Source organism: Protopterus annectens, chromosome 2.part2 (genome assembly GCF_019279795.1).
Source record: "Protopterus annectens isolate FY-2018-M chromosome 2.part2, PAN1.0, whole genome shotgun sequence".
Classification (NCBI taxonomy): Eukaryota; Metazoa; Chordata; order Ceratodontiformes; family Protopteridae; genus Protopterus; species Protopterus annectens.
The window spans coordinates 100,993,990-101,009,920 of NC_056730.1; the positions used below are offsets into that span (position 1 = coordinate 100,993,990).

General features: G+C 38.7%; 1 protein-coding gene across 5 annotated transcripts in view; it reads right to left on the minus strand.

Annotated features, from left to right (window-relative positions):
* The window catches only part of IL6ST (interleukin 6 cytokine family signal transducer), a 2,713,809-nt gene that overhangs the window by 1,671,013 nt on the left and 1,026,865 nt on the right, over positions 1–15,931 (minus strand). For all 5 annotated transcript variants that reach the window (XM_044063784.1, XM_044063780.1, XM_044063781.1 and 2 more), the window contains one exon: positions 389–697. In XM_044063784.1, coding sequence (XP_043919719.1) covers positions 389–697 — 309 coding nt within the window. The remainder of the gene's footprint in view (positions 1–388; positions 698–15,931) is intronic.

Below are 15,931 nucleotides of genomic sequence, written 5' to 3' on the forward strand. Positions count from 1 at the left end.
CTGTCTTATGTACAGAGGGACACAAAGTCACAAAATATGAGGATCTGCAGGCAGAAATGAGAACAGTGTAGAAGAAGGATACCCAGACAGTTCCAAGAGCAGTAGGAGCAAAGGGTGTTATAAAAAAGAATTTACAATCGTACTAAGATATGTTACCGATACATGTAAGTCTGTACTTATTGCAGAAGGAGCCATTACAGGACACAATGTGGTTACTGCGAAGAACACGTCTTGCTAATTCCAAAGATTGAAACAATACTAATTTCATGAACTTTAATCATACTTTGATTTAGGAATGGGGTCCATTCCATCATGGTGTTAGAAACCCAAAAGACTTGGAGAAATTAAAAAAGAGAAAACATTACCTTTTATATAATAAAATACTTACATCCCAGAGTGATGACAATTCCATCGATTGCAGCATTCCTTCCATATACTTGACTGTTGCATGTTAGGGGACTTTTTAATGAGGTGGTGTCATTAAATGTAACACTAGACACAGTCCTGTTTATCACTGTGTACTGGTCTTTTGATACTTGATTTTTTTTGCTTTTCCATATTATATCACTTGCATTTATATGTATATTTGACTGACTGAGACAAGTTTCATTAAGAATGCAAAAAGCTGTAAATGTAGATCCAAGCTTGATTACTGAGGAATCTGGGATGATGCGACCACACTGCTCCACAGAGAAACCTAGAAATTAAAACAACATGCATCAGAATTACAGTACGCAAAGATTTTAGTAATTACAATGTGCAACTTGCAAAAACACGGTTTAAAAAGCAATCGCTTTAGCATAATGATGCATTTTAATTGACCAATAATATGGAATATGTCAAAGTAGCAAATGTATCTCTGATGTTATGTAAATGTTTCCCTTGAATTCTCTTGCAGGCTTTAATCTCAAAACAAGCCAGATAAGTGATACAAACAGAAGGGCTGCCAAAAACAGGTGCTGTGAATTTATACCAAAACAAGAAATGTGGCTCAACCCAGCAGCTCATACCTTATGCAAGCAGAGATAACAAAGCAGATGTCATAGCAAGCACAGTGCACTTTAGGGGCAGGTAAACTACCAGCAAAGACACATCATACTTTACTGTGCAGCAATCAAAACTTAAATGAAAACAGATCACTATGCACCCACAAACAAAACTTAAGCGTGTATTACTGTTGAAATAAATGATTGTTGAAATGTATAGCATAATCTGCCCTTCCTCCCAATGTCTAAACTCTGATGAGCTTTGCTTAATTCTCTGTCACCAGCAGCACCCCGCCATTACATCTATGTCTGTACTACTTACTCCTGATCCTCATACAGTTGTAAAATGCTTACTACTTGTATGACAATGGCACAGAACCACTTTGTGAACACTGTATCATATCACCCCCATCAATACTATCACAACCTCAAACATTATTGCCAAAAGCCTCCTAACCTGTTGATTTTAGGAATCCTTTCTATGCAGTATTAAACTTGCCTTAATGTTTAGTGACCCACCCAAACCTAAACATTCCAATGTTGTCAACCTCCCACTACTTCTTAGTGGGAATTAACAGCTGATGACTGGAAAAATTCAGTCAATAAAACTAAATTAGATAGATGAATGGTAGGCATAAGAGGATGTTTGAAAAGGAGTGTAATAATTAAAACCTTTCCTCAGTATTTACCAGAGAGGAAAAAGCAGGCACATCAAATAATGTCAGCAGAAGTGCCCTGGATCAAGGACACTGATCTCAGTCCTTCCACAAAAAAATGGTTTTGAAGGAACTATAAAGGTAATTATAGCAATGGAGGCTGATATGATGCACCCCTAGAACCCATAAAAACTGAAGAAGTAATGGTAATACCACTGACTGTCGTTCGTAACAAAGCACGGGAGGAGTAAATACTCCTCAAGACTGAATGATCGCAAATCTGATTCCTCTTCATAAGAAGACAAACACTGGAAACGTACAGTTGTGCACACTTACCATAAATGTAGATGTTCGAGTGTATTCAATGTTGCAGTCATTACATTTTGGTAATCCTGCTGGCAGTTGCCCTCAGCCGGCCTGAATTCCAAAGTCTTGGGTCCTGCGTCGGCTGCTGTCGCCCCTTCCCTGACGTCAGGTCGTCAGGGGTATAAAAGAAGCAGCCAATGCCATTTTCTTCAGTTTTTCTTGCCCCAGATGTCAGGTGCCCCCTAAAAGGGTAGACAAACTTTATATATATATATATATATATATATATATATATATATATATATATATATATATAAGTGCACCAATATAAACTTTACCTTCATCTATAAGCAAATACACCACATAGGTTGTATGAATCAGAGAAGGAAAGATAAGATGAGATCCATAGAGAAAAAGGGGGATGGCGGGTGGGTAACCTGGACTGCAACAATGAATACACTCGAACATCTACATTTATGGTAAGTGTACACAACTGTACTAGGTTCTTCGTGTTTCACTGTTGCAGTCATTACATTTGGATAGAATCTCAAAGCTATGGTTGGGGGGCTGGAGCTAAACAGCATTAGGAGTGGCTATGAGGCCCTGCAGAACTGCAGTGGCAAAGCCTGCCGTGGATTTAGAGTAGAGTGGCAGATGATAATGCTTTGTAAAGGTGTGCACTGAAACCCAAGTAGCCACCTCTAAAATGTCTCTGGTTGGTACTCCCCTGAGAAAGGCTGCTGAAGTGGCTGCAGCTCTGGTGGAATGTGGCCTTATGCCCTTAGGCACTGGTTTGCCATGGTGTAAATAGCAGAAACGAATGCAGTGACCTATCCACTTGGAAATAGTCTGCTTTGATATAGCCTTTCCTTGTGATCTTGCAGCATATGCCACTAGTAATTGTTCTGTCTTCCTGAAAGCTTTGGTTCTGTCTAAGTAGAATCTAAGCTGTCTGTGTACGTCCAAAGAATGCAGAATTCTCTCCCCCTTGTTATGTGGATTTGGATAAAAAGTTGGCAGATGAATAGTTTGGTTAAGAGCCACACTGGACACCACGTTAGGCATAAATGTTGGGTTTGTCCTCAGAGACACCCTGTCTGGATAAAAAAATGATAAAAGGTTCCACAGCCATGAGCGCCTGTAGCTCTGAAACTCATCTTGCAGAAGTAATTGCTAGGAGCAGAGCTGTTTTCCCAGATAAAAACTTTATATCAGCAGTAGCAGCTGGCTCGAAAGGAGGCAGGATGAGCTTTTCCAAGACATAGTTGAGGTCCCATGCAGGTATTGGTAATCTCCTTTGAGGCCTTAAATTTTTGGCTCCTCTGAGGTACTGCTTTAGTAAAGGATGAGAAAAAATTGGTGGCTCTGTATTGTAATGAGCCGAAATAGCAGAGGCATGAATTTTAATTGATGAAAAAGATTTAGCTCTGTCCTCCATTTTCTTTAACACCTCTTCTGCCTTAACACCAAACAAAGTATCATGCTGTAAAGGTGCATCTAGTAATTTAACTTTAACATGATCAGGCAGATGATGTTCCTTTAACCACCCATGCCTCCTAATTACAGAACCTGTAACTGCGGCCCTGCAGGAGGCCTCCAAAGAATCAAAACCACATTGCAATTTATGTTTTCCAACTTGTTCAGCTGCATGTAATAATTCCTGCATTTCCTTGTTTTCTGCACATTCAGAGTTTAACATCATTTTCTGTTTAAGCAATCCCATGACATGTTGCTGATACTTGAGCACATGAAACTGAAAATTTAAGGCCCTTATAGCCAAAGTTGCGGATGTGTAAATCTTTTTTCCCCATCTATCCAATACCCTTAAATCTCTGTCAGAGGGGGTTTGGTTTTTAGCTGTGGAAGCCTGAACTCCCTTTAGACCCTGTGAAATAGTTTCTGGGTCAGCAGCAGGTTTTTTAAAAAGAAATTTGTGTGAGTCAAGAATCCTGTAATATCTGTCAGGCTTAACAGGAGCTGGGGGTAAGGAGACAGGGGTCAAACTAGACTCCGAAAACACAACATCTACAATGTCTAACACAGGTGGAATGGCTAGAGGCTTGTGCTGTGGTAGTAAAAGGAAATCCCTGAGCCTCTTTTTAGATTCTGAGAAATCCTGGCTTTCCCAGTGAAAATGCTCCCTCATGGTATGCAAGGTTTCCCCAAAGGAATAGTCCTCAGGAGGAGATGCTGAAGGTATAGATTCTTCAGCATCAAAATCCTCATAGGGAGGTAAAGAATACCCATGATCAGAAGAGGAATCAGAAGAAATAGAAACCCGATCTGAAGATTCATAGTCAGTGTCTTGCCTAGGCCTCTTATCAGGAAGGGGATGGGAACCCCTGATCAAAGTAATCAGGTCTTTGGCCATTTTGATCATCTGTTTTTTTGGGCATAGAGGCCTGTACACGTGGCTCTTGAGTTTGTTTCCTTGCTTTAGAAGAAGCTTTAGTCTTTGCCTTTGAAGTCGTTTTAATGTAAAGATGTTTAGGTCTGAATACACCCTCAGAAGCCAGTACCTGCTCAGCAGCTCCAGACCCATCTGAGGGATTAGCGTCCGAGGCTCCAATACCTTGAGTATCCAGTGGCATGGCCGGCTCCATGTGGGAGTCGGTAGCAGCCTGCGACTATAAAGTAGTGGTTGCCAGGGGCTGCAAAAGCGCCTCACTGAGAACCGGCACCTCGGTTATTTTTCTCTATCCTTTTCTTTGCGTTTTTTGTAAACTCTGGTAGTCGGATGGCTATCCGACGACATTTCAGGGTAATTAAACCGGCTACCAAAATACTTTAAAGCAAAATTATACAGACGCTTAATAGTGGGTTGGTTAAATCTAGCACAAAACCGGCAACCAGTAATGTTGTGATCAGGGCATAGGCAAGGAATACAGTAAGAATGAAAATCCTTATGAGGTATTTGCTTTCCACAAGAAATACAATTATTAACTTTTTCTGACATCGGTCTGGAGCAAGAAGAAAGTTTCCCCAACGGGGTACTTAGCTTTATTGAAGACTTCGGATCTGAAACTCAAACACGAAAATCTCAGGAGTCGGCCGACCGGCACTTGCGAACTGCTTCTGCTTCAGGCACCGCGCGGCAAGAAAGAGTGAAGAAAATGGCGTCGGCTGCTTCTTTTATACCCCTGACGACCTGACGTCAGGGAAGAGGCAACAGCAGCCGACACAGGACCCAAGACTTTGGAATTCAGGCCGGCTGAGGGCAACCTGCCAGCAGGATTACCCAAATGGAATGACTGCAACAGTGAAACACGAAGAACAACTGGGTCTATATTATAATCTCGAAGGTTTAAAACTTCGAATCACTAAAGATAGAACTTTAGTGATCGAAGTCTTAATCATGGAAATCAAAAAAAAAAAATACTAAATTAAAAAAAAATAAATAAATAAATGTATAGGCAGGGGGGCAAACCACCCTGCACCCCCCACACACTTAAATATACCAACTCCGAGAACTCACTACGTCGAAGTAAACGGAAATCTCCCCCTACAGAGATTTTCCGTTTAAACGTTCGATGTAGTGTGCTTTCGGTATTCTCGTGTCAACAATATCGTATTCGATATTGTCAGACTTTGAGATTTTAATATAGACCCCTGGAAACCATCATACACTGTATGTCATACATCAACAGAATATAAAATGACAGTTCAACTTAAGGATAACGTCTTAGTACTACCAGAAGTTTATGATACACTAGATAAAAACACAATGTTGTCACTCTAGTCAAATTTGACAAATTATTTTGACTGTATAACTAGTACATTAAATCAAAACATTACTGTGAAAGTGGTCTACTTGGACTTTAACAAGATAGCTGTAGAGTCCCACCAGTAGATTTATATTTATAAACAAAATACTGTCTAAAATGTATAAAACAGAAGATCAAATAAACGGTGTCCTTGCAGATGAAAGAAGGTGATCAATGAAAAATAACAGTGGTTGACATGGAGTGTTTTTCGCAGTGTCTTTATAAGTGACATTGTTGAAGGCATCAAAGGAAAATATTCAAGCAGGTGCTGGAACAATAATAAGATACTAAGTAAACTTAAAATAATGGCCCGAGACATGGCAGTTAAATACAGGTATCTTGGAATCAAAACTTAAGAAATCATCATACAACTACAAAACTACTTTCATACACTTTACTCTTTAACTATACAGGCTATAAACATGTGAGAAAGAGTTATCCACTCTGACAGTTTAGTGCAAAAGATCAAGGCTATGAACTGCTAAATATGTAATGCTATGTTTCACTCCCCCATAATGCAATGCTAAGCAAGTTAAACAGTGTTCATGAGTCATCACAAAAATGGCACATATGCCTAGAAGGTTTACCAAGATAGCATAAAAAAATGAGTGTAAACAATAACAACAAATGAAGTAAAAGGACCAAGGAGTAATCATGTCAAATGAAGAAAACAGAAAAGCAAGGAAAGCCAGCAGCTTACGGAGCTGCATAAGAAGCATTACCAGTAGAAAACAAGTCATTTTTAGTTTTATAAAGTCAGCTGATAAGGCCTCATTCTTACCTACTGTGTGCAGCTCTGAAGACTTCATTAAATTATAGCCAGCGGTAGATCAAACTCAGGCAGTTTCTGCAGAGAACTAAGGCTATGAAGTGGTTTAGAGCCTATCACTCTCCGTTTGTTTATTGTGTGACTTTGTTTAAGTCACAGGGATCATGGGTCACCACTGTAAAGAGCCACACGTGCCTAGCAGATGTACTAGTTTAACAAATACAAAGGACGGTAACAAACCTGCAAATAAGCTTTGTCCTATACTGTATGGTTTGCTCTCTCAGTCTCCATTTGCATATTATGCTATTCTGAAGAGCCTTAGTCACCCCTGAAAACACACACTTGTGTCAAATGGATTTATATGGTTACAAATAAAAAAAAAACAGTAAAGAATTAAAATGACAATAATGTGTATCAGAAGCAGCATACAGAAAGGAATAAAAGAAGTTAACATGCATAGCCATTAAGGAAGAAAGTACATGGGACATAAACAAAAGTTATGTACTTAACATAATGCTAAATCTGTGCTGTCTTCTTCCATCCATCTAAACTATTGGGTACATCAGGGCCAAATGAATCTGATGCCAGCAACTTTCAGACTCTTGGATCCAAAGCTCAGGCTCCTCATCCTAACCATAATCCTCCTCCCCCCTCACAGTTCCTCAGATCGAATTTACTTGCCTATACCAAACGCTTCTCCTATATTTGTCAACAAAATTATCCCAGACTGCAAGTAATACAAGGGGCCAGACAGTTCCAGTGCAGTCTTAACAGAACCAATAAATAGTAACATTTTGGCAGGAGGACAGAGGGAGAGAAAGTCTGGACAAACAGAAGAAGACAAAGCAGATCTAAACTTATGGCAAGTACATAACTTTTATATCCAATATTGCCTTTTCCATCTGTCTCAAGGATGATCAGGTGTAAATGAACCCAAGACAGTTATTTTGCCCTAATGGTTTCAGTGCAGCTCAATGCTCAATTTAATGTTAGCACACTGCCTCCACATCACACAGATATTGATGTGCCATGTTTGCAGTCAGAAAAAATGTTGCTTTGTTTGAAAAAAAATATATTAAGCAGCATACATGGCACAGTAGTGATGCAAGGCAGGAATATATAAGGCAAAAAATCACAAATAAAGGATTTTCACTGAATAAATGTTAAAAACACTGGTTTATTACAGCACAGAAAAAACGTGGTCATTCAACCAGTGTTTTTAACATTTATCCACTGTAATAAACCAGTGTTTTTAACATTTATTCAGTGGAAATCCTTTATGTGCAATTATTTGCCTTATATATTCCTGCCTTGCATTGCTACTGTGCCGTGTATGCTGCTTATTATACCTGGATTGTGTTTGGCACAGGGAGCGTTTACCTTGTGGGGAGTGACTTTTATTGGATTCTTCTGAAAAAAAATATATGCATTTTTTCTGATACAATTAGAACTTAAGAAAGCTATACTCTGGACATTTGCTACCTTCCTTATGCAATCAAGAAATCATATACCAACCCCAATGGGAAACTCAGTATAATGCAGCATGCTATACTACGACTGTGAAACATCTATAAAGTTCTACACTTGGTACCTGTATTAAAAAGGTAATATATCAGATGCCCTTTCGGTCATTCTTAAAAAAAATAAAACTTTCAGCAATGATCTAAAACAGCCATTCTACCCTTAGAGAATTCTGTACATTTCCAAGCTGAATTTGACATCAGCATACTGCTAACTTCAGCACATGGAGTTTTGGTGATGCCATATTTGCAGTCACAGAAATGTGGCTTGGGCTTGTAAAATATAAGGAATTTTTACTTCTGATGCAATGAAAACTCAGTAAAGGTTAACACTAGACATATGTTGCACTTCCCACAACTGAGCAGAACTAATACACTTGCTCCTTACTTGATTTGGGATGTATGTACTACTAAGTACTTACAAAGGATAGAGCAAGTACTTTTATGTGCACTCAGTTAAATTTGTTTACTGTTGGTTGGGCCTCGTGTGGTCCTAATGATCACTTGCCTATTACTGTTTCCATGTTCCCAAAGGAAAATTAATATAATGTAGCACAACAGATTATAATGCAAAAGACATTTCACATTTGTTTCTAATGTAAAACATCATAAATAAATCTCCCTTTGAAACTCCTTACTTCTTTCATGGAATCGTAAGGGGATATTCAGGTATAAAATGCACCTGAGACTGACAAATTAACCTTAGGAATTCTAAATCTAAAGGTAGCATAGTGTACTCCTTAGAAAAATAAGTTATTGTGATGCCAAGTTTACAGTAAAAGAAATGTTACTTTGTGTCATGAAATATATGGGATTTCTTATTCTGATTTGTAATATTCTACACCTTGAGAAGAAGTCATGCAAATACCCAAAACTGAAACAATATAATTTACTATGCAAAACTGTGATAGTGACATCACTTGCATACTAAAAGACAGTATCTCAACCTCGTAACATATTTCTTGATAAAACTTTCAAAGGATTACCACTAAATACTCAGTAAAACAATGCAACTATGATTGTCATTCTACATACTAGTATTTCAATGCAGCTCAATCCTGATTTTTACTGCAGTATTCCACAGCAGATGCAGTTTTAACCACTACATATTTCAATGAAAGAAGCATTGCCTTGTCTAGTGAAATCCAAACCAATGAGGAAAAAGGTAAAAAGGTCGCACAGACAAACAAATTAGTAAAAACTACAAGAAAAACCCAGCCAAGCTAGACTTTCACTGTGTGATACCTTAAACCTCCTATAATAGAGGCCCATGGGATATATGCAAATTCCCCGTTAAGGACATCAAGTGTTTCAGCTATATGGCTTTTGAATGTAAGCCTAGCTTGGCTAGGTTTTTTCTTGTAGTTTTTACTAATTGGTTTATCTGTGTGACCTTTTTACTCTTTAGTTTGGATGTTACTTGGGATACTTTGCAGATACCTTAATGGTTATGGACATCAACTGGGTGTAAAGGCCCTGTGTTTCTAAAGTATAGCAAATCGTCAGGTTTGGTTTTATTGGCCTGAACGTATCCACAAAGCCTAAACAAGTTAAAAGTCATAGGTATCCATAAGCCATATAGCTGAAACACTTTATGGCTTTAAGGGGTAATTTGCATACATCCCATGAGACTATTACAGGAGGTTTAAGGTATCACACAGTGAAATGTCTAGCTTGGCTAGGATTTTCTTATAGTTTTTATTAATTGTTTTTTTTTTAGTGAAATCCACAAACTGGTATACAAAATAAGATAACACTGCTTATTTATTACATGAGCCAAAGTAATAAGAGAATAAAAATGATAAAAACTGATACTAAACCACACTATTACATTACAACACACAAAACACATTGTGTAATTACATTTTTAATGGAATAATTATGGGTTTAGCAGTGACTTTATACATTTTATTCTCTCGTTGCCTTGTGAAATGTATATGACTTTCAATCTACTGTAATATCAACTTAGTAAACTTGGATATGTGTTGCATTTTTTTTTAGCTTGAAAAAATATATTTATCAACCCCTAAAGCAGGGGTGTCCAAACTACGGCCCGCGGGCCAACTGCGGCCCGCGATCCATTTTTAATTGGCCCGCAGCAAATTCCAAAAATCTACCAAATATGGCCCGCACATAAACCTGGCGGTATTGTATTTCTTGTTTAAACCACAGGTAAAGAACAGTGCAAAAACAAAAAACTAGTAAGCAACCACAAAGCACTGTATCTAGGAGAAATCAAGCACCGGACAGCTCTAGGATACACAAACAGTTAATCCACATGAAACGCTTGACGAAACTCCGCATGTTTAAAACTTATTGTAGTACACAACAATCATAACTGAATGCTATAATGTTGGTGATCGCCAACAAAACTGTAGTGTAAACACACAAATAACTAGAACTAGAATCTAGTTTCTTGAAAGCTGGGATATCATCCAAGTTGCAGTTCTCCAAACTATTACTTCAGTCAAGTAGCATCTGCCGGATATCAGTCTGTTAACTGGATATAATTTAGTGAAACATCACCAAAAATAAAAAAAGGAAAGAAAAACTAGTGAAATTCCAATTTTGCCTAGCCTAATTTCAACTTATAAAATAGCATGTATTTTCTATTTGCATTCGTACATAATAATCCTTTGAGACTTGATGCTACTATGCCGGTTTACAGTAAAGCTACACACACACACACACACACACACACACACAAACTCGTCTTTAAAGTCGCCAAAGTCTGCGCCGTGTTTCCCAGGAACTATAATGGTGCCATCGTACTTGAAAGTAGCCCTTCGATGTAAAATGAAAGAGTAGTTATATTACTAAAATCACTGCAATGTCATTGCAATAATAAATGAATGAATAAAAATAAGAACACATGATTCTAGTTACTAGATGCATAAGTAAATGAATGAATAATAAACAATTGAATGCGACCTCATACGGAGAAACGGAAGGGTACATAACTTGATTTATATCCCCAAAACTAATACAACACTCCCCTCCAGTGGACAAAAGCCAAAATTACATACAAAATGAATCAAGATAAAACATATACTTAAAATTCAATTAATGGATCCATAGACATAAAACGCGGTTTCTCCTTGATGCAGTGCTTTGTGGTTGCTTACTAGTTGATTTCTTGGTTTTAACTCTAGCGGTGGAGCTACTGAGTTGATCAAGGCAGTTCCTGTACAAAACAAAATTAAGGAAAGAAAAATTTTGCCACAGCCCACTGAAAATAACAACACCAAAGAAATGCAAGATAGCAAGTGAGTGTACAAAATTTCAGACACGGTGGGAAAACGAATACTTCTTTATGGAAGTCAAGGGGAAGTGTGTGTGTTTGATTTGTAATGAGAGTGTCGCAGTGTTGAAGAAGTACAATGTAAGACGACACTACGAAACCAAACATCAGACCTACATGTCCTACACTGGTGTGGAACGAGAACAAAAGGTTAAGCAGATGACAGCTAGCTTGCTAGCTCAACAACAGTATTTTTCCCGTGCCAAAAAACTCAAGAAAATGCCACAATAGCCAGCTATGAAGTGGCTCAACTCATTGCCCAGCATGGGAAGGCTTTTTCAGATGGTGAATTTATAAAACAGTGCCTCACTAAAGTTGCAGGAATAATGTGCCCAGAAAAAAGTCAAGAATTCGACAGTGTTAGCCTATCAAGGAACACAGTTGTGCGGTGAATCGAAGACTTGTCAGCCAACATAAAACATCAACTGGCAGACAAAACATGTGCTTTTGATTTCTACTCCATTGCATGTGATGAGAGCACAGACGCCACAGATACTGCACAGTTACTAATTTTTTTGCGGGGTGTTGACAATAACTTTTGCGTTACGGAAGAGCTGCTTGATCTCACCAGTCTAAATACCACAACAACGGGTAAAGACATTTTTGAAGCTGTGTCAAATGCAATTGACAAGATAGGACTTAAATGGGACAAGTTGTGTGGAGTTACAATGGATGGAGCTCCAGCTATGACAGGCGAGCGCAAAGGAATGGCCTCTATGGTGTGCACCAAGGTGCAGGAGAGCGGAGGTGAGGCAGTTAAAATGCACTGTATCATCCACCAAGAAGCACTCTGTGCCAAGACAGTACAGCTTAACGATGTGATGAACACTGTTGTGAAAACAGTAAACATAATTCGAGTGCGAGCACTCTACCACAGAGAATTTCAAACTTTCTTAACTGACATTGATGCTGAATATGGGGACCTGCTCTACCATTCAGAAGTGCGCTGGCTAAGTCATGGCTCCGTGCTTCGGCGGTTTTATTCTCTGAGATCAGAGATTGACCAGTTTTTGAAAGAAAAGGACCGACCTCTTCACGAGCTGAGTGACCCTCTATGGTTGGCAGACCTGGCATTTTTAGTTGATCTCACTGAACACCTCAACACACTCAACAAAAACCTACAAGGTAAAGACCAACTCGTACCACAGCTTCATGCACACATGAAAGCATTCTGTGTGAAGCTCCGACTGTTTGAGGCACAGTTGCACACCTTCAATGTCGCACACTTCCCCACACTGTCCAAAATCAGATCTGCATTTCCAAAGGTCAATCTCTCTGGTAAAAAGGGGAAATATGTGTCTGTGATCACATCCCTCCTGACAGAATTTTCTCAGAGCTTCCAAGATTTTTCTACTATTGAGAACGATATCAAGCTGTTTGCGACTCCCTTCATGATAAATGCAGAAGAAGTGGAAGAGAGTCTGCAATTAGAACTTATAGAAATGCAGTGTGATGATTCTCTGAAGAATCAACATCAGCTTCTCTCTTTACCTGACTTCTACCAGAGCTTGGAAGAAGCCAAGTTTCCTCTGATGAGACGCCATGCAAAAAGAATGATGAGTCTGTTCGGCTCAACATACATATGTGAACAAACATTTTCTCTGATGACGCTGAACAAAAGCAGATTCAGAACCAAAATTACCAACGACCATCTCTGTGACGTCCTTCGCATCTCAACCACAAAACTGATTCCAGACCTTTGAGCAATCCTGCAGGCCAAAGCGCAACTTCATTGTTCCCACTGAGCGCAACCATGTTCCCAAGTTCAAAATATATTACACGTTCCATGTGTTATTATTAAGCCCTATTACTTAATAAATCATTTTATGTTGATATCATTTTTAAAACAAATATTAGTTGATCTGTTAACAATCCAAACTTATTTGCATAACTAGCTTGAAATATCCTATTCATGAAAAGCAGTGTTGTAGGCTGATTGATTTAGTTTACTAAATAAACCAGGTAAGGCAATATATACTTCACCTCGAGTGAGTGGCCCGGCTGTTTGTGTATTTTATCGCATATGGCCCTTGGTGAAAAAAGTTTGGACACCCCTGCCCTAAAGGAAACAAGAGTATAATGCAACATGCAAACTGTTACAGTGAAATGACTGTGCATGCCTGCATATAAAACATGGTACCACAAACATTCTTGAAGAGGATATGACAAAAAGTTCAAGAAATTAGCACTTTACACACAGACAGAAAACACATCCATGACTGCTCTTCCACCTTCAGGAACTTCACTGAAGCTAAAAGCTGAATTTGATTGCAGTACATTGCTCATGTCGATACAGCTACTTTCAGTCATGACATGCTTCTACTGACAAAACAAGCTGTCTTTTCTGAAGAAGCTATGTATGACTTTTTCTGTAAATGTCCCTACAACGCAGTAAAGGTATACTTTGGGCATTTACTGCAGTTCCCCATTCAGAGCAGAAGTTCTGTACATACACCTAATGAGCAGCCATATATAAAGCAACATGTCAAGCTTTCATATAAAATAAAACAACAGGCTACTGACCCAAGAAAAATATTTATTATTAACACTCTGGTGCCTTGGCTCGACAGCCTTCAAGGAGTAACAAACAATTTAAAACAAACTCCTTATATACAAAACGTACAAACAATTACTTAATTATTCAATAAAACAATTAAATCAAATATTTCCAATTTATTTCACAATTAAGACCACAAGCCACTAACGTGCTATATTTCGATATGAAAACAGATTTCTTATGGATAAGTTTACCTTTTAATATAAAAATTTTCTCCCACTTTAATATGTACTTTTTCAAGAAATGTACCTTGTAATAATGAAAAATCATTACTATGTTGCTCTTTAAAATGGACTGCAACAGAACTTTCCAATTTTTGATTTCTAATGTCCCTGACATGCTCCTGGAACCTTGTTCTAAACATCCTTTTACTCTGCACAATATAGAACAAATCACAGGGACATTTAAGGGCATAGACAATGCCTTCGTGTTGGAATAAAAAGTTCTAGTTGGATAAAATCGAGCGTTACTTACCTTTTTAAAACAACATACCACAAACTGACAAGTACTACAATTGTTACAGGGAAAGGTAGCAAAAGCAACTGGATGTCTAATAATATTAATATCAGGAGACAAAAAAATAACCATGAACAAGCATATCTTTTAAATTTTGTCCACTTCTATATGAAATAAAAGGAACGTTGCATAAAGTTTTAGATAGTTCCCTATTCGTCATAAGACATTTCCAATAATATTTCAACACATCCTCTATTTTTCACTTACAATATTATAAGTCATAACAAAATACTTATGACTTACTTTTTCTTTTGTTTGTGGTTTGTGTAATTTCAAATAAAATGACTTCACATTCTTAAGTCCAAGACACAGTGTCTGGGATTCAGAAAGGGCTATGCCCAGTGACATAGCCACTAGTGAATTACCACATAGGTGGCAATACACTAAACATAGAAAGTGTGATGAGAGACCTAGGGACACAGGTGGACAGTGGTCTCACTTTCAATAACCATATCACCACAACAGTCAGGAAATCCTTCTATGTGGCACACTTCATCACTAAGGGCTTTTCATGCAGAAAAAAGGAGGTCATTGTCCCACTGTACTCATCCCTCATTAGACCCATTATAGAGTACAATGCCCCATTTGGTATGTACCTCACAAGACATCTGCAACAGCTGGAAAGGCCACAGAAATACCTCACTAAAAGAATCACAGACCTAAAGCAGATGCCATATGCTGACCATCTAAAAAAAACTCCAGCTATACTCTGTGGCGTATTGTCTACTCAGAGGCAATCTGCTTAACATACAAGGCCATGTCAAACTCTGAGCTGTTGGACATGCTCCACTTAAAGAAATCCCAATCCCTCAGAGCCACACGCTCCAGGGATCTAAACCTTGTCATCACAATGAACAAAACATGCTGGAGGGATATGTTCCTGACCCAGAGACTTCCCATACTCTGGAATAGACTGCCAATACGTGTCAAGCAGAGCGCCTCCTTGGCCCTCTTCAAAAGGAACATTGATGATTGGATGGGAGATTGGAAATTCACCCCAGGGATCATGTCAGTCGCCCTGCTAGACAGGGGTCCAGAGAAATAAATACTGTGAGAAGAAATATCCAGGGAATTGTTTTGGCTAGGCTTGTATAGGCCCTAGGGCCGACAGCCTAGTACCAACCTATGAACCTATGAACACTGTCAGTTTTCCACCAGCGGTGGCCCTTTCTGATTCATAGATAAGTCCACCACAGTGACTTTATAGAGTCTGCAAAAATCACTACAGTGGGCTGTCTCCATGACCATGCTAAACGCTAATGAGGCATTCCCGGGGAGCGCCTATGCTAGTCAGTCACATGCTCCCTTGAAATATGCCTCCACTTAGCATAGCTACACAGCCGAGCTATTAAAAGCCCCTCTGTCTCACAGCCAACCCTGCACATTATCTTCAAAAATACCCTTTCCCAAACAGTACCACTATTCAGACAACACTTGTCTGGTGTTACTGCTATTTTCTGTTGTTGTTAAAAAGCAGAGCATCTGTTCACAAGAAATTACTAGAATAATGGCCCAAGAGCCTTTACAAGCCTAGCCATATTTCACCTGAGTTTCCC